The sequence below is a fragment of the Rhopalosiphum maidis genome, chromosome 1, assembly GCF_003676215.2.
Source record: "Rhopalosiphum maidis isolate BTI-1 chromosome 1, ASM367621v3, whole genome shotgun sequence".
Taxonomy (NCBI): Eukaryota; Metazoa; Arthropoda; class Insecta; order Hemiptera; family Aphididae; genus Rhopalosiphum; species Rhopalosiphum maidis.
The window spans coordinates 15301018-15321780 of NC_040877.1; the positions used below are offsets into that span (position 1 = coordinate 15301018).

Below are 20763 nucleotides of genomic sequence, written 5' to 3' on the forward strand. Positions count from 1 at the left end.
ATACAGTCGTCCTCTAAACAATTCACGTATTAGATGAATTATTCAATATTTCATTATTTTTTGTAAATGTAGGTACCTACAATTAATATTGACATAATATTTTAAATAACACGAAGGTTGTAGACGTATTATGTTTTCTTTAGTTTAGCTTTATCTTCAGTTTAAACAACATATTTGCTATTAATTTTACTTTTAAGTTACATTTTATTATTTTAGAGTGAAAATTTAATATGAAAATATAATATTTGTTTAGTGGACTTGCGTTAAATCTTATCAATTAAGTTGGCTAGTAGAAACTGTTGAGTGTTTTGTTTGTGCTTGTATGTTTTACTATTGTGATTGTTTCGATATTTAAGTATATCATTTATTCAGTGATTCTTTACACTCCAAAAAAAAAAAAATGGTTTTGATAATAAACACTACAAAGCTTTAGAGTAGGTACCTAGAAACAATTCATTGTGATTTAACTAAAGATTATGTTTTTGCACGTCTAATTAAAATAAACTCACTTATCCTTTATTGCCTAAGCCCTAAATGCTTCGTGGGTAGTATCTTAAAAATGCACTTCAAGCTGTATTATTAAAACACACATTGAACGCCATTTTTTCTGATTTATATAAGTGCAAATGGTGTGGTTTTTTGGTGAATACAAATTTAAAACAAATAAGTCAGTAGTTATATAATTTAATATGTATAAAAATATCAAAATATTATTATCGTCATATTGTTTTAAACAAATATAAAAATAAAAACAAAAAATTAAATGTATAAAAGTTATGTTTGTCAAACATATTTTATCTTTGTAATTTTAAGAATCATTTGAAACAGATTGTGATTTAGATTTTGGGTGGAACGAAGAATGTTTTTTTTTATACATGAATACTCTAGTAGAAAAACGCTCCAATTATACATTTTAAGAGTTTCCTAAATGAAAATTTGAATTTAGTTGGTACTTTTAGGAGTGCAAAATTGAAAATAATTAAACTTTTTAAAATAATTGTAAATTAAAAATAATAATAATAAACATTTGTTAAAAAGTTTAATATTATTAAAATAATTTGATAACCAAAAAATTAAATTGTCAAAATCGTCTTTTATTGTATACAACGATTTATCATTAAATTAAATTCAAAACATACAATGACATACACGATTAAATGACACTATGATAATGGCGGATGTCACTATATGACTTTATGCCTTATATATGCTGTTTGTAAAGTATTAACTGTTTTTTATATAATAATAGTACAACAAAAATGTATCAAATATTTATATTTGAAAGTGAATCTCATGCTCAGTCCATGCAATATATTTTCCATTTAATAAACTATAAGACAATTTAATTTTTTGGTGGCATGTATTCCTGGACTACATAAATTACATTTTTGAATTACAACAAAATAAGAAAATCAATTTTTTCCAAAACCAAATTTGTGTAAACATTTAGTTTTTTCCGATTATTTTGTATTGTACAGGAAATTAATTTTTAATCTTCTCCCTCTTGAAAAAATACTTACAAAATACAATTTTCCATCAGAAACCACCCTCAGAATTGAAAATCAAAGTACCTTTACTAATTTTAGTACTGCAAAAGATGTTGATGGAAAAATAAATACATCATTGTAAAAACTACACATTCATCGCTCCGCTCAAAATTTAAAAATCTTATTCACTAAAATAAAACATTTAGTTAAAAATTTTAACTCAAAACTTTAGTTGCATGGTTGCGTCACGCGATAACTGTACAAAGTTAATCGTACATCTATCGATTCGATCATCCAGCCATTAATTTTAGCGTATCATCCATTCTATTATTTTGAAATTTCATAAATGACTATAGTATTATGGTCATGCGTACATAATATGCCTTTAAATAATATGATATATGTTAGCATAGGATACGTAATTATAATTTATTAATGATTAAAAATACTTTTTTTCTCGATTAAACCAGTTTAATTAAACAATTGAATAGATACCACACCTGTTATTTTATTTTATAACTCAACTTTTAAATCGATACCGTCATAATTGTTGGTACGTGAGTGATAACAAGATTTTTGAGTAATTTTTTAATTTTTTTCTGACGAGAGCGGGGTATAAGTTTCTATTATCGTTGTAATGCGAATAGATAACAATATAATAATATTTAATAGTATGTTCAAACAATGAAGTACATGATGTATACATGGTGTATACATAAGATAATATTAAATCTCAATTGTGCACCTCAAAGTTTATTTTTAAACGTCTTCACACGATATTGCAATGTAAACAACATCTGAAACATTATGATATTCATTTTTGGTATCTTTTAAACAATGGTTATACAATAAACGTATATATATAACTGGTTTTTAATGCACTCGAAGAACACTATCCACACTAGCTGTACTTCGCAATAAATAATATTTGGAAAAAAAAATGTAAATGTACAATTATATTTTGTTCATTTTTTGTAATTTTTGTAAACTAAATGACATCCGAATAATCATGAATTAATGAGAAACAAATATTAATTTATTTTTTGAATTTAAAAAACAGAATAGATTGGCAAGTCTTTGGTTTCTACTAGAACATAATTTTACATTTAATCGAATTCTTTTTTTTATTTGCCCGTAGTGTAGGGGTACACCTAAATTGATATTTTTTCATACACTTTATTCAAATTTATTTATTTTTTTACATTTGAATAATTATTCAACTTTTAAACCAAACTACTATTAGTTTTTTGTAATTACAAATCTGTATGGATTGCAGTACTTATCCGATTGCATTTTAAAATGTTTTTATAGTTGATTTAATTTTATTTTGTTTTTTAAAATACATTCTACTGCAGATACCCACGTTCCTATTGCCAAATTTTTTTTTTCGTATAAATTATACTCAAATTATTTTGTTTTTATACTTTTGCTAGCAATTTCCGAGTGACCTCTGAATAATCATTTATTAATTAATTTAATATCTAGACACCTAGTTAATAATTTATCAGGCTTAAAAACAGATAGACTACGTCTTCTACTGTCACATTATTTAAGTTTACTTGCCGATCTCCCCGACATAGTAATATAATAATACAGTGATAACGGATTGTTTAATTTAATTATTTATTGATTATTCAACATTTAATAATAAAATATTTTTGAAGTATGCAGTGCATAATATATATGCATATGTATGGACGTTAAATTTTACAAACTTTAAAAATATGTGGTTATTTATTCACTCTTAAAGATATTTTAAGTATATTCCAAAAGACATGAATAATTTCTATTTTACACTTACGAGTATTGCACTTTTCTATACACACTCATTGTTATTATTCGTCAAAGTAACAACTGTTGCGACCTCAGCAGTATCGCTTAATTGTGTGACACTTTTCTGGACGTTTTTACTTTTGATTTTCGATTTCTTGTATGTCATTTAATAGTGACCTGATATTAGCTAGCTAGTTAAGCTAGCTGTACCTACGTCGATGTCGACATTATTATTTGTATTGCTTAAATGACATTTTTTGTGTCGGCAAATGAATACAACAATTTAAAGCCGTTCTAATCTGAACCATAATAAATTATTATAGTTTATCGAATATATAAATACTTCCTCTGTAGGTATCTGAACATTATCACATGTAAGCCGAAACATTAAAACAATATTACAGCAGTGTCTACTGTCTACATATTATAATAATATTATCGTCGTACTCGGGCCGTCCGTTATTACGTATTATAATATTACGACGTATGCCCGTAATACTGTAACTGTAGTACGTGCGTTTTCCTACTATACATGTACCATTTGACCACCCGAAATCGAGCACCCGTAAGACCCTGTGGCTATAATAGGGTTTTATTATTAGAAGCAGATAACTCTCTCTCTATATATGTGTGTGTGTGTTACATACGATTCGACTGTACCGTATAATTATTATTGCAGTACGTCACGCGTCCCTCTCGGGAAATTTGAGCGGCGGCTGACAACACAGTCAGGTAAACCCCCCCCCCCCGACCGAGTCGGTTAAGCGCGTCGAATTCTACCGTTTAAACGATGGCTGTTGTACGTAACGTGTACGGGGAATTACGCGCGTAAAATCGTGTACGCCGATCGCGACCGGTCGGTGTGTACATCTCGCTCGTCCGCCCGAGCGCGGTGTGTCGTACGTGATCTATTCGAACCGTGACAATTTTACGACTCCGGTCCAATTCCCACCGAAGACAACCTTCGGAATAAACTACACGCACATTATAATAATATATATCATACTATATAATATTAACGTATATACCTGATATTATTATTGTACTATACGATCGCACGCCGACGTTTAAGCCGCTAAGATTTTTTTCTGTTTTCATTTCTGATGATATTATTATTATTATTATTATTATATGGTCATCGGGGCGCATGTGCATCAGCCCATTAAAGTGCCAAGACGACGGCATAATAATAATTATCGTGTACGACTTTTATTATTTTTACTTTTTTATGCGGTATACCTACGCGCGCATCTGTCGACTATAAAAATCGTCAACTATGGTTTTATTTTTATTCCCCTAGAACGTCGAGACGCGGTATCACACAACATTACACGTATATATATATATTAAACGTCGTTAACGTTTTTATTTTTCTAATATTTTAACGCTGTACACGCCGCGCGTAGGGTTTTTAGACGGTGCCGTGGAAATCTATAATAAATCCGAATTTAAGTATAGGTATCGCATAATGGTGGACAAAACGTGTTGGCGTCTTAATACACTATATAGGTGTACCCACGCGGTGGCGGCTGCAGTACGCGTACATAAAATATATAAATATATGAACGCTTCAAGACGATGGTCCGATGAATTGTATGTTTATATTTCCCGGTCCGTGTCTGTTGACGTAATATTACCAATAATGACATATTACACGGAATAATCAAATATATAATAAATATTAAATACATTACGGCAAAATAATAAGACAACGACTGGGTGTCGACATAATTAATTAATGTATTATCGACAGAACTGCAGTTCTACAATAGCATCGTTTAATGTACTGGGTTATTCAAAATGTATCATCCGATGCTTTGCATCTGGCTTCCTAGTTAATTTCATCTTACGCCATGTAATTAGATAATGTGAGAATACTTGTATGTCAAAAATACAGTATATTAAATATTGTTTATTAACCAGTATTATCAACCCAAAAACTAGCACAGTCAATTACAACAGATATGTATGAAATAAATTAGCTGGAGTTTCGATTAGATGTTGTCTATGTGACCAAAGCCACGTACTCCATTTTTTATACCATTAATGTACATTTGAAATATTATTATTTAATTTAATGTACTATATGTTCCTCAAACCTAAAATTAAAAATATACAAGCATTTGAAATCAGGTGAATCATTTTAAATAACCACATTTAGCAATGTTCTTATTTTTTTTTTTCAGTACCACTAACAGTGAATGAAAAATAATTAAAATGAAAAATTTCATAAAATACGAAATTGATTTTTTAACAACGTTTATTCGCATTTTGTAACACATTACAAAACATTTCAATAAATGCATATACAACTAACATTATTTTTCTCAATTTGATAAATGCTGTCATTTCAGTTGGATTATGTCACATTCCGTTTTAAGTATGTTTATATTATAAATAATAATATACATAAAAGGAAGGATCAAAAAAAAAAAAAACATAGGAAATATAAGAATAGTTTGATAATAATTGTTGAGTTTTAAATATATATATATAAGTAAAAATAAAATGAATTAGGAAAATTATATCAAGAAACGTCTAAAATATTATTATCAGTCGTATGATATTTGACGTCATGGATATCACAGTTCAGTAGCCCTTTATGAATGATGCCAAATGTTTTTTGTCTTCGTCGCTCAGACCGTTCCGTAACGTACGCCTCACTGTAAATACACATAGATTGCATCAATATAATGTATACGAAATTTCTTATAGGTGGACAAAGGTTAGTTTATCACAACTATGCCTATGTATTACAAAATAACAATATTGAGTAAACGACATTAAGCTTACGACTTATAAACAGTGGTATGATTTTTAAGAGAGGTCACACGATTTGTTGTTTTTTATAAAATGGGTAGAAGTTTGAGGAGTTTGACTGTGTAAAGTCCAATGGTTACTTATTTAATTATGTTATATCAAGTATGTATAGCTTTATAATTCAACTTAAAGTAATACTCGTATATAATAAAATTATTAATTAACACTAAAATACATCACAACAAGGTGCATTTTATTATTTTTAATTAAACGCAAATAATGAATATAATGCTAATTGGCATGAATAAGTGGTGGATGAGTTTCGGATATTTCTAAAATGATTTAACCTGAAATAACCAAACACTTCACCACGTCACTGTATTTAATTTTACGAACTTTCAAATTACTGAAAAACGAGGAAACTTCTTAAACAGCATGTTATTATTATACCGACAATCGATATTGTAAGATTTGTAATACCTCTATTACACGTCTACGAATCAACAAATATAAGGACAAGTACGTGAAGGATAATTATGGTAAAATAATATTAGTATTTACTTATGACAACAATTTAACTCGACTTGAATACACTACCCAGTAATATTATGCCTAATCACGATATGATGCTAAATACTATTAACGTCTTATCAATTAAACGAACGTCGTCGTCTAGGATGAAGAGAAGGTAAACCTGCTATATTATAATAATAATGTAACTATTGGTCAATGTCTTTACTACAAATTACATTTTAAATTAAAAAAAAAAAAAGAAACGAAAATAAAAACTCGATCAGATATCAACATCGGTTTAAATGTAATTTAATAAAATTTGGCAGGTAGGTATTTTCACGAAAACACACAACACAAAACACAAAAACGAACACAATAGTTATAAATTTACCAAAACTACGACATCGAATTACGAGAATGACTGCTACTTTGCCTTGGTACATTATCCCTAGTTCGAGACCTTTTGATCACTGCGTAAGTCATTAAACATATTCAGATAAAGTGTTGTTTTTGTAACGTATCATATTACCGAAGTATATGCCTCGTACTTACGTGACTTTCTATGAGCGTCTTTAGTTCTCTTACGCTCCCTCTGCGTGGTTCTCGTGTTCGCCCCAGACGTGGCAGTGACTGTTTTCACTAGGCTCTCGATCAGTTCATCGTCGTCGTTGCTTAAATGAACACCGTTCGTATTTCCTGCACGCGGGTCAACGGTCAATTTTCATTTCAATCGTTTATTAATATATCAAATTAGCAACCCTTCTATATTTATTGCAGTACTAACCCAAGGAATGTCTACACTGATTCCTCCACGAGAACACCCTGTTGTTTGAAGAGTCTTTGTCCAATAATTGTCTGAGTTCAGTATCGGCGTCTTGTTTATCGATTTTTCCGACTTCCGTTATCATCTTTCCCCGCGTCTTATTCCGCTCCCGATGGCTAGCCTTCTTGTGCAGTTGTTGAATGACACGCTCTCTGGTGGTACGGTACTCCAGCGAAAACTCAGATACGATACGGCACAACTCGTTTGGCTTGGTGAGTTGGACTTTATGCAGAGGAATTCCAAGCCAAAGACAAAATTTATTGAAACGGTTCATAACGCGCCGGTGGACTTTACCCAGCACCACAATACGTTCAGCACAGTCGGCCAAAAACTCTGACATTCTAAGACATAATACTCGTTAATATTGTTATTTCTATTACTTCTACTATTATTAAGGTCAAAATTTAATATTCTGAAAATATGCATAATATACACATACTATATTATACACTTAAAATAGCAAAATTATATATACTCAAAAAAAAAAAATATTGATTCTTTTTTATTCATAGATTTGCATGTTTTTTACATTACATTACATAACATAATTTATTTTTAAATTAAAATATTCTAGTTACCTATACTTTTAATAAGGTACTATAAAGTAGAAATAATATAAACTAAGAAATATAAAATATATTGTTGATCATCAATCTATGACACGATCATAAATTAAAAATCATCGTTTTTATTTTTGATTTATAAACTTCTTATTTAATTATATTATAAATTAAAAATTATTTAAACCATCAAATAAGCAATAAAAATTACAAAATCATAAAACCATTAAAATATCTAATTATATGCACTAAAAACTTGCAATGCAAAAAGTTTTATCCCTAATAATCATTATTACAATATTGCTATACGTATTGAAAAACGTTTTGACAGATAAATTTAAAACACTTGTTTGTAAAAGTAAAACTGTATGTAAATTACCCCAACAATTTTAAAGGACTTTAAATTGTATTATCTATTTCAATTAATCTAATTTATTTATTATCTTGTATATTTAATATACACTATTATAATACTATTTATTATATTTTATTTTATGTAAACTATTTAGGCAATAATATTATGTTTGTCATTTAATAACTTCAATTTGTGTCGATAAATAAAACTCATCTCTGTCACAGTCTAATGATTTTAGATATGAGCCACTTATTATTTATTATAAAATTTTGTGTCACTTATTGTTGGAATAAATATATATAATTATTAACTATTATGAGCGACAGCAGTCTGTGGTGTTGATTAGTAATGGCGTACTTAGATTTTATAGCAGTTGCCCCGTCGTGTTTACTGATCGTCTTTAAATGGTCGAAGGACGCCCTGCATTCTTGTTCTACTTTTGATAATGTCGCAGCTATTTCCCCGAAATCTACTCTTGACGCACGTGTAATAGCACCAATCTAGTTAAAAATAGTACGATTTATTTTTACAATTTTATTTTATGATATATTGACTATAATAAAAATTAAATAACTACCTCAGAATATAAATCCGTGGAATCGGGAAACTTATCCATAACGATATGACACAAATGGTGGAGAAGAGAATGTTTATGTACGGTGTCTTTAACTTCTGGTACTTTAGCCAGGTATTCAATTTGAAATCCTTTGACTTCAGCTCCGTTTAAAAATATGCCTACTGACAGCAACGTGCCCAATATCGCTTTAAATGTACGGTTCGTTTTCAATATTTCAATTCCCTGCATTAAATCCATAAGTGGTTCGGCGATTTCTTTTTCTACGTTTTCATAGTCTAATTTAAAAGACCACAGTTTTAACCTAGCTGGAAGTTCAGATATTGACGCTAGTGTTAATAGGAACTGTTCAGCGCTGCCTAGAGGCAAATCCGGACACGCAGACTGAGCTTCTTGAATTTTGTTTCGTTCTTCATCACTGGGCAGCATAGTCATAAGTTTCTATACAAAAAAAAAATTATTTATATTATCATATAATTAAATAAAAATTATAATGATTTGTTAAAAAAATATATTAAACGCTGTGCTCTTTTATAAATTGTCTTCCATTTATTACCTCTATTCCCTCTCGATTTATGACTGTCGGATCCATTTTCAATATGGCCGCTTTAATGGACCGCGGTGGAGGTAGTTTTGTCATGCCTATATTAATTGCATTTGATCGTTTCGGGTCCAACACGATTACTTCTTTTGTTTTATTAATCTCTTGTTGTTTCTAAACATTTAAATTACAATAAGAATAGAACATTTTTACAAACACCCGCCACCCCCTTTTAGTTACAAGCATAAAAAAGCCTTACCTCCTGGAAAAATTTGTACAATCCGCGTTTTTTTCAATTTGGTCGCATTAAAAACAAACAAAATATCATTAAAAAGCTTCACAAAGTATTACCAAGCATAAATGCATATTATAATTTTAAGAGAACCATTATAATCATAAACCAAAATCCCAGGTGTGTTACTTTTGCATTACCCGAAACCATTTGTGAGGCCAAATATACAGCATATTTTAATATTTCATAATCGAGTAATATTATTATTATTATTAATTAATTATTGGGTAAATAAAAAATTATATTATTGTGTTGTGTTCTTTACCTTGGTAATAAAATCTTTCGCTCGAGATTCAAATAAATGTTCAAGTTTATGAGTATCAACGTCAACAGGACTTAATTCTTCCCATAACAAACGTTCAGAGTTTAATTTTACTCTAGCGATAGGGTCATCTCTAACTTCCTGTAATTATTCATAAATTAAACAATTTTTATTTTTATATTAAAAACCATATAATATATACCTTCCAAAATAGTTTAACAGTCTTTTTGGTTTTCTTTGCAACATGCTGTTGCATGGGTGGTAGCATAGGACAAGGGGGTGGAGGAGGAGGAATACCTCCGAGTAATGAAGAAGACGCCAAAACATCAGAATCGTCATCAGAGTGTAGAGTAGAGAAATCTAAGTCACATAATTGAAGAGATCGATCGCATTCGCTTACTAATCTCTCCCATTGTAAATCAGTCTCAGTTTTTCTCGACAGTATATCTATAGCCGACTCCGAGGTCGGACTCTTCACTACTTCATTTTTTGACTGAGATTTGGCAAGTCCTATAAAACAAAACCATACATATTTTAAAATATTCAATGATTATTATAAAATTTAAAAAAAAAATAAAAATTAAAAAATTAAGAAATTAAAAACTTAAAAAACTTTACATACCTTCCATTGCTTTTGAAATTATTCCTCTCATATCATCAAGAGGTGGAGCTAGTTTGGTAGGCGACTCATCTGGACTTCTTAAGTTTGTCAACTTTTGTGTTAAGTCTTTTACCGAGCTCTCTCTCTGAACTTGCGAGTCTCCATTACAGAAAGATAGGTTAAACGGATGTAATCCATTTTGACCTTCAGAACTTTCACCTAATAAATTAAAATAATTAATACAAAATACATTTATTTTATTAACCTTACCGTACTTATTGTGAGTTGGCAAATATATAACATACTGATTATAGGTACATACCTTGATCGTCAGTACTGGACCAATCTGGTCGAGCAATATTGTTCTTATACTGTTCCCGGAGCAAACTCCGTTGTCTTTGAGCACGTTCCCTTCTTCGTTTTAAGCCAGGGGTCACTCCAGCGTCCTCACCTGATGCAAAGCGAAACAAACAATAACGCTACACAACGACGGTGACAAATATTAACGCTTAAAGCTAAGCTGTAGTAAGCAAAATAATTAATTGTAGTCTAAGTGGGAATAGTTTTAATATATAGCCATAAAGGTATAATAATAATATTTTTGTTTTAAAATAATTCAAAACCATACTCAAAAACAAAAATTAAATATGATTATTAAATTGGTTAGACAAGTCGAAATAATAATAAAACAAATCCATAAATATTTAACCACGCATACCTGGATGAGGTAATTTGTTTGGTTTTGGTAAAGGTGGATTTATATCGAGTCTTTCCATAAGTAAAGGCATTTGAACACACGTGTTACCAGCTGAATGTCTTCTAGATTTCCGCCTATCTACAGAATCTAATGACGAATTCAATGATTTTCTATTTCTTAGTGTTTTTCTGAAATATAAACGTAATGTACTGACATATTATATGGTACATATAATTTTTTTCAAAACATCTACCTATTAAAATGTTTGTACCGCTTACCTGATTGAATGGTCTACTCTGATCGGAGTAGATTTGTTATCTCCATCTTCGTGTTGCAGGACAACTTCATAAATCTGAAGTTGTCTGAGAAGATCAAGTTCAGTTCCCGGCTTCGACATGTACCTAGAAATAAAACAATGTTTATAGCATGTGCCATGATGATAAAAATATGTTTTTCGTCTCACTTCTGTATAACTTGTTCCATTCCTTGTTCCTCGATAGAATCGACTTGATCGTAATACGTATCTTGATCCGGTATACCGTTCAATGTCTTGTTGATTAACGTCATCGCGTACACCAACAGTTCAGTGTCGACCATATCGGGTTCGGTGAGCAGTTTCATAACATTACTCCACAATGGAGTGCCTACGGGAAAAATAAATAATAAAATGGACACGCACAATACGAACGATCGGCGGACCGAGATAACATACAATATATATATATATAATACATATTATACGATTATTACCATTGGATTGGTGCACCGCGAGTACGGCTTGTATGAAAATCAAACAGTTGGATTCGACGTACTCGATGAAGACCAGCAACAGCTTTAGCGCGGTCTTGACGACCAATCGGAATCTGGACGTCAGCAACGAGTACAGCCACTGAATGGTCGGGTTATCCTCGATGACGCCGTTCATGCCGTCAACGTACAACATCACTTGTCCGAGAGCTGAGAATACAAAACGATCGAATGTTATTTTTTTTTTGTTCGCGGAAGTTGCCGGGTACAATTTTTTTACGGAATAGAGGTACCTCTTAATATGTAGTTTTGATAATTCTGATCGACGTCCGATCCCAGCTTGATGAGACACCGCAGCCCGTCGTTCTGTATGAACTCGTGAACCAAATCCTTATCCTCCTACAACACATATATTATATATATTTAGTATAATGCTACAATAACATTTTAGCTGCGGCAGCGTGTACGCGGCGGCGGCGGCGGCGCACGGGGCGCTCGAACAATGGCCCGGGCTGTTTACATTGCTAATCACTATAACATATTACAATATAATATATATGATATATAAACACACAGGCGAACAGTTTCTCTAAACCTTGAAATGCTTGTGCCCCTGGCGAACACGCGCACAAAAGAATTATCATTGTTACGGTGTGTTCTCCGAGTCGTGGTCTCTCACCTGAAATATGTGCTTGAGCGCGAACAAACACCTCCGGAGCTCTTTGCCTTCGGAGTTCATCAGTTTGTCTGCAAAATAATAACGATAATAATATTAATAATAAGAAGAGATGAAGAAAAAGAAGAACAAGAAATAAAAGGTCACGATTTTTCGTGGACTATCCATGGGTACAGGAGCAATTATCACCGCGTGTTCGTCATTATTTGTTACATATTTTTATTGTACCCCATAACGTGTTCTATTCATATGAATATACGAGTATATAAGGTACAGTCAATACGACTTGCACTAATAACTCGCTTTAAATAACGTCAGTTTCAGACAATATAATAACCACTCGACCGTACATAACGTATTTCGCTTATTTACAATATTTATGGGATACTTACCGATTATAGTGTGTACTTTGACTGACAACTGCGTGCGCAAGACAATCGAGTTTCTTTTACTGGAATAAAAATATATATTATTATTATTTATAACAATATTAACAGTAGTTATAATATATTATGGTTGAAAAATGATGACAAACTGTGTTATTATTTCATGCAAAAACAAAATATATTTTATCATTTTAATTGGACCATAATTTTTAATGTATAGGTAGGCACGTGTCATATTATATCCTACCGCGGTATTTCCGCAAAAGGAATGTACCTATACTCCTTCAAAAGTAGAAAAATTAAAACTGTAACTGAGTTTTACGGCATGAGGTGAAAGAGGCCATCATATCAAACAATTACCGTGGGATACAAAATATTATGTTTTTTGAACAGCCCGAAATCGTGACTCAAATAAAAACCCGATCCAACTTTTAGATCTAAACGTTCGTTGAATTTTTCTCTTGGGTAACTGCAACCCGTGTCGAAGGCGGTAACGCAATAATAGCTCTCATTTATTTAGTTTTCTTTTTTCAACCAAGTATCCATATCGATCTTAATCTGTCCCCACATAACGGCGTTTTATTTCTTTGTCATGATTAGAATTCTCTGTTAAAACTATGACAGATTTTTTTTTAGTTTCGTTGTACCTATTTGTCGTATTTGATGAGACACGGTGACACGGTGACTAAATAATAACAGTAAAATGAGTTCACAGTTCATTAAGTAAATATTTAGTTAAATACTACAAACGAATAATTGTTTGATGAAATTAATAATGAAACAGGTACTCTTTGAGTTATTATTGGTCTAAGTTTTGTTAAACGGTCTTAAACAATAAATAACTTTTAATCTAAACTAAATATTTAAATACATTTTAAAAAATCTAAAATAAATATTGAAGAATCTACATTAGTATTAGTAACCGAGAACAAAATATGACGTGTTATTTTACTGATTATATATTTTTATTTAACTGCTGCATGTTATCACGCAAGCTTATTGTACAGTTTTTTCACGAACTAACAAAATCAATTTACTCTCCAATAATAATTATCATGTTATGACAACCGATTCCCATAACGCTACGAATATTAAACATTCTATATTCTCGATGTTTCAAAAAAATTCTCATAATATTATTTAACTGTGTTATTTATATAGGTAACCACGTGATGTATAAAATATAATATTATAATATGTAAGGACCAACATATAAATATAGTTTTATTAAATTTAAAATAAAGAATTCCATTAAAATATTCTTACATAATACGTAAATTTCACAAAAATGTTGTTGAGACTAAGGAAACATTGATCAATATTGTTGTATAATAATATAGACTAAAGATCAACAAATATTTATAACGTTTATTGATATAAATGTATTTTTTCACTAAAATGTATAGAAACTTTACATATCAAAATATGATCAAATAGTAAAGGGAAGTGCCTACCTATACCTATTATTATTTATAATTTCCTAGTACAGCATATTTAAATTAAATAAATAAAATTACATTTTATCTGTATACAATTGGTATAAAATATCTCTGACTAATATGTACTATATTCAAAGTGATTATTTTATCATTAAACACTCGTTAATTGACTTAATTTCTTTTTTTCAAAATTTTTAGTTTGACGCTTTTCTAAAACTTTATACAGGATTTTCATTTTTTCATCCTTACATTTAAAAGTGAAATCACTATCAACTTTTGATTTTCAAATGGCAACCTATATTTAAAATGTCATAAAATAGTAGGGCTATTTTTTTTATGAATTTTAACATTAAAATTATTATTTTTCATAAGCCGCGGTCAGTGAGTTATAACTGCTCAAAGTTGAGTGGTTTAAAGTTTTTAGGTGTTCGTCCTATGGGTTATTACAACTGTGAGGCGTTGGTAACTACAGGTACAAAGTTCATCACTGCATCGATAGTCGATAACGAGTTTATTACATATGAATATATGATTATATAAAATAAAAAGTATTATAAAAACCGAAAACCGCCCAACTTTTAAAAACTAAATCTCGCTAAAAAATTAACGATCAATAATAATTTGAGCGTTAAAATTCACAAAAAAGTTAGCCCTATTAATTTAGTACATTTTAAATATAGGTTTTCATTTGAAAATCAAAAGCTGATAGTGATTTCATTATTAAATAAAAGGGTGAAAAATATATTTTTTAAAAAAAAATTTAAAAAAAATCAATACTCGACGAAATAATGAGTGTTTAATGATAAAAGAATCAACCTGAATAATATGAATTATTATACATAATGTTTCTTAGGTAAATGCATGATTTGACTTTTAGTTATTACCTATCAAATATTCATGATATAAAAAAATTAAGCGTGTAGTTACAATTTAAAATTATAAGTATATAAATAATTTAATTTATCCGTTTAAAAATATAATTTACGAAATTCATTAAATTACATATTAATTGAACAAACAGAAATAGAATAACTGTATCTTTTTTTATGACACTCTTTCTAATAAAAAATATATACTTAATTATACCTTAAACTTATTCTCCTAATATGCCACTCAAGAATAAAATTTTATTGAGTATGCGATTTTTGGCGAAAAGACTAAACGATTATCTAGAATAATTTTTATGACATGAAAAAACGTGTTGTGGCCAATTAAAAATAAAACTAACTAAGTATAATAGAATCCTGTAAGCATAAATATATATTTATATAAAGTGTGGTCTAGCCAATAAGAATGATTATGTATTTATCATATTATCTATAAGCGTGGGAAAATATATAGTTACGTCCCAACACTGTCGATCAGTTTAAAATACCTTAAAAAAAAACGCATCACTTGACTCATATGAACAACATTGTTTAATATTTTGTTAGTTGACTACGAATAGATATAATATCAGTTGAGAAAATTTTGAATTAAAATTTGAGTTTCACTTTCGCATATACTTATGTATTTTACGTATTTATAGAAACTTATATGAGATTTTTTGTGAAAAATGTTTATTATTCTTTATCACCTCATACATAGTCGGTATTAAAATTTAGTGCATTCAATCACAACTCTTCATTACCCCCCCCCCCCCTGTTACTGAATTATTCAATTACGATATATACAACTCTATATGATTCCACCTGTACTAAAACGACCATGTTTAATAATATGCGGTTAACCTATTATATAGGATTATTCGCATCACGAATAATTGAGTAAATTTTCTGAGCGGGACTATTAAACCAAAAAAGAAAACACGTTTAGGTGAAATGCCGATCTATTTGTGACTATATCCTAATTCCTAATAAGATATAATACATACCTAATAACAACGTTTAAATAATAATATCGCTTATCCGAACGCATTCGGATATGACTGTCACGATTCAGAAAACATCCACCGTTATTGGTAACTATGATAATTGTACTCGTATATATGTATTTTAATCGGTACCATCCCCAACAACGACGATATGGATCATTTCACCGACAACAAACTTCATACTGCGGATTGTGTCGAGCCGGTATCGATAGCGGATAAATATATATTTATGGCTACAACGTTACTGAGTTTACGATAAAACCGATGATTTACGGCGTGTGTTATCAAACACGCGTGTATAATAAAAATATAATATGTACTCACTCGTTTTGAAATCCTTCGAATTCCTCCGGTTGTTCGGAAATGGACGCCTCCATGTCTAGGTAAGATCCGAAATCGCCGTCCTTGTACAGCTGCAGGGCGGCGTCGTCCAACTGAGAACAAAAAATAAAAAAAAAAAAAAACGGTGCAACATGAAATATGACGGTCGTCCGAGAGATAGTACGTATAGTTAGTAAGTACGACAAACCGAGCACCACCGCACCGGGACGCGTAACGGCGACGAGTCCGCGCGCGGGCAAAACGGTCGCGCGGCGGCGGCGGCGGTGGCGGTGCGGTTCTGATGAGCGGGTGTGTGTACCGCACCAGCGGTAGTGGTATATTATACCCGAAGCGTAGTATAATGACATTACGATATATGCATAATATAATAATATATGTATATAGGAGGCGGTGTGCTTCCGACGGGATGTGACACGGAACGCGGTGACGACATTATACATGGTAATGATAATGTGGTATAGGTATATACCTGGCCCGTATTAAAAAAAAAAAAAGTCACCGGCATCACCGCGGCACACACGACGAGCACCGGCGTGCGCGGGCGGGTGACAACCGCCGAGCGGGCGGGGGGGGGCAGCCGCCGGTCACGGTCGATCGGCGTGTGTGACGGCGCGCGGGGCAGGCGAGGATTCTGTGCGCGGTTAATGAGGTCGGGAACCGACCACGATTCGCGACGGTAATTATTAACGGGCCAAAGGTCCGTGAACCTAAACCGACCGACTACGACGCCGACGGATCTGGATCGTACACATTATATTATTTACGATCTGCCGCAGTTTTGTCACCACGACGCCGCGCGATTTCGGCTGCGCGGGTGATGTACAGTAGTATTTCTCTGCACCGGATCTGCAACAGCCCATCGGTAGGGGGAAAGGGATAAGAAAGGTTTTATTGTTTTTTTAATAATATTACATTTCCACCGTTTCCACCGGCACACCCCCGCGCGACCTGACAGTGCCTCGCGAACCGCCCGACCGTGAAACGACTCTATATATAACATTATTACATTGTATTGTCGTATGATGGTCATTGTCGTCGCGTTATAAATCGTTATTGTTTAGAACCCGCAAGTATTATTATGTCAAGACGTATAGTATTATTATATGCATATATAGTGACTGTTTTGGAAACAACGCGGAACGACTGCGAAGCGGAAGAAAGAGACGTTGGTGCAGGCGACGAAAAGACGTCGCGGTGATCGCCTGAAACGGTAATTATCATCGCGGGTAAAAATCGCGTACCGGAAACGTCACCTGCGGGTTCGCGACTTCCTCGAGTATACATTTTAGCGCATGCCGTGATGACATACTTCAGAGCGACGAGTAAGGGGTGGATTGATTTCGACAACTCAGGATTCCGTTGAGACGGTTAGAGTGACTTACAAATGTGTCACACATTAGGTGCAGATACCGCGGTTGTGTCTTCAGGATGACTATGTCATCTTCATGTCTGGCTTGCATAGCTATTAAAAGTCTTAGGGAATGTTTTTAATAGCAATAGATGAACGTTAGATCATACTTAAACACTAAATTATACCAGTGACCTGTATAGTGGACCATTGCAGTTAATTATTCTTTAGTGCGGAGTTTTTAAAAAGAAATGGTTTTAAAATTTTTAATTATTATAAATATTGTCTTAAACTTATTATTACATGAAATAAACATAAATTCGAGAAAATTCAAAAACAGACTAAACCTAATATCTTTAGTTTATAGTGTAAAAATAGTGATTTAAATTAAAACCTCCTCTATAGTTTCCACACTTCTTTCCATTATACTATATTCATATATGATAGTGATCTTACACCAGGAAAAAGTGAACGATTGATCACCTGGTCCAATTCTAGACTAACATATTTGTGTGACTATCTTAATTATTATTATTACTATTACAGCACTAACAAAATCATCAACCACTTTTGTACTTTTGTAAGACGCCGTCGAACCAATGTTGTTCATCGTTTATACCACAAGAATTAATATTATATATAAATTATATTGTTATATTATTAATTTTATTTATTTATTGTTTTATAAATATCTTTTTTTCTTTTCATATAGTATCAACACGCAGCATTAGAACTAAATACAAAATCACAGACGGCCACGAATCCATGAGTATGAAAACCTATAACAATAATAACCAGGGAAAAAATACATATGATAAAATCAACATCATCATACTACGCGTATACAATAAAATATACACATAATATTGTATGTGAGTTTTTGTGTCATAGAATTTTAAAATCGGTTTAAAATCGACTCCCCCTAGCTACAATGATTTCGATGTATCTATGGTATTATATTAATATACTTATATATCATAAATACGTAGTTATTGCGACGTTATTTACTGCTGTCATAATTTGAATAGGATAATCGTGTGAACGACGTGAAGATCACGTCATAATATATACACCATAAAAGACGGACGTCTGTGCAGCGCGCGAATAAGATAGATGTTTAAGGACGAACTGGACAATCGGTGTTTGCCATCGCACGCGCGTGCCCGTTTATATAATAATAATAATATATATAGTCCGTATTATTCGAATGCAATCGCCGATCGCGATCACCGATAAAGCGCGTTTAAAGAATCGGAGTATTATATTTTATTAAACACGACGACCGAACAGCCGCCGCACTATTTAAATGATCAACGCCGCCCACTTTAAGGATCATCAGTTGGTTCAGTGTGTACCTATAAACATAATATTATAATGTACTCGAGCGTTTGCGCACAATATACCTACCAATTTTTTAAAATATACAAAAGTCCTGTATTTCTCGCGAGTTGCGCGTGTATTATATGGTATTGCTATATTATGTGTGCGAATAATGCTAGTTTTTTACCATAAGCGAATCACAATATAATATTAGTCGTGATGAATCTCCGATTTAAAATATATATGTGTGTAATACATAGAGAGTACAGACAAATTCCAAACGCATAATGTGCAGCGACGTTTTCAACTCTATAAAAAAAATACGATAACAATAATTATAACGTGGAAAAACATTGATTGATGGATGCGTGAAATATATTTCATTATAATTCAATAGCTGAGGGTTATGTCGACTTTGACATTATTAAAGTATACATAAATATATAGGCGCACGTGCGTTTACATAGTACATTATAATGATTAATGATTGATGGACGCGCACGCGCGGAGAGTAAGGTATAATACAATTATACAATCTCAAAGTTACATCGTTTCGATACACCGAAAAGTATATTATAATATATTAAATAAATACCTACTTATTGAGCTTGCGCGGTATATGTTCCGTATAGGGGAATTTAAAATTTTCAAGACGTTCGGTGTATTAGCGCTTGTAATATACGCGTAATGTAACGTCTGTTGTACGCGCCACACGGTATAATTTGCGTTCACCGTTATTGCATTATAACTGCAAGAATATAGCAATTTGAAGGTATAAACAGTTTTTTTTCCGAGCCCGACCGTCGCCCAAATATATACCTTTTAAAGTGTAATATAAATCTCTAAAAATGACACATGTATTATGGTCATTATATACATTAATACATACGTATGTCATTAAAAAACAATTTGTACTTTAATGCATTTAACCGCGCGGCGTACAAAATGAACACGAGTAAAAAAAAAACAGAGACGATAATAATCAAGAAAATGTTCGCCAAAGTCAAGCGCCGCACGTAAAGTAAGTATTCGTACATATATATATATGAATAGATACTTAACTATATAAGACGAAGGTTGCCTATAGGTACCTCATAAACGTAAAAAATATATAATATATACTATTAACCGCAAAAGGGTGACTGCGGATCAAAATCTTTAAATCTATTTAATAGGTGTACACTGCCACGTGTCCTTTCCAAATATCTATTATACCGTCAGAAGTCTATTCGCGTATAAACCGCACGCAATAACGTTCAGTTATTAACAAATACACTTATTCAATAGCTGATTCGCGTGTTCAACTATAGCTATATAGACACGCACACACGCTGTATACGCCTATATAAAATATAATACTATCGCGACTGTGCAAATCTCGGCGTATTATTATT

The 20763-nt window shown here is 31.8% G+C and overlaps 1 protein-coding gene across 3 annotated transcripts in view; it reads right to left on the reverse strand.

The window, feature by feature from the left end:
• Positions 1-5502: 5502 nt before the first annotated feature.
• LOC113549930 (FH1/FH2 domain-containing protein 3) overlaps positions 5503-20763 on the reverse strand; it is a 40962-nt gene continuing 25701 nt past the window's right edge. The window contains exons 2-20 of one of the 3 annotated variants that reach the window (XM_026951472.2): positions 16684-16793; positions 13054-13112; positions 12665-12732; positions 12279-12384; positions 11989-12195; positions 11702-11882; positions 11517-11639; positions 11260-11426; positions 10864-10992; positions 10563-10760; positions 10143-10450; positions 9944-10081; positions 9402-9560; positions 8849-9286; positions 8629-8771; positions 7318-7697; positions 7086-7229; positions 6925-7003; positions 5503-5923 (exon numbers count right to left, since the gene is read on the reverse strand). In XM_026951472.2, coding sequence (XP_026807273.1) covers positions 6930-7003; positions 7086-7229; positions 7318-7697; positions 8629-8771; positions 8849-9286; positions 9402-9560; positions 9944-10081; positions 10143-10450; positions 10563-10760; positions 10864-10992; positions 11260-11426; positions 11517-11639; positions 11702-11882; positions 11989-12195; positions 12279-12384; positions 12665-12732; positions 13054-13112; positions 16684-16793 — 3132 coding nt within the window. In that variant the 3' untranslated portion in view covers positions 5503-5923; positions 6925-6929. Of the gene's footprint in view, positions 5924-6924; positions 7004-7085; positions 7230-7317; positions 7698-8628; positions 8772-8848; positions 9287-9401; positions 9563-9942; positions 10082-10142; positions 10451-10562; positions 10761-10863; positions 10993-11259; positions 11427-11516; positions 11640-11701; positions 11883-11988; positions 12196-12278; positions 12385-12664; positions 12733-13053; positions 13113-16683; positions 16794-20763 lie in introns of all 3 variants that reach the window. The other 2 variants (XM_026951463.2, XM_026951469.2) reach the window with 2 other exon arrangements.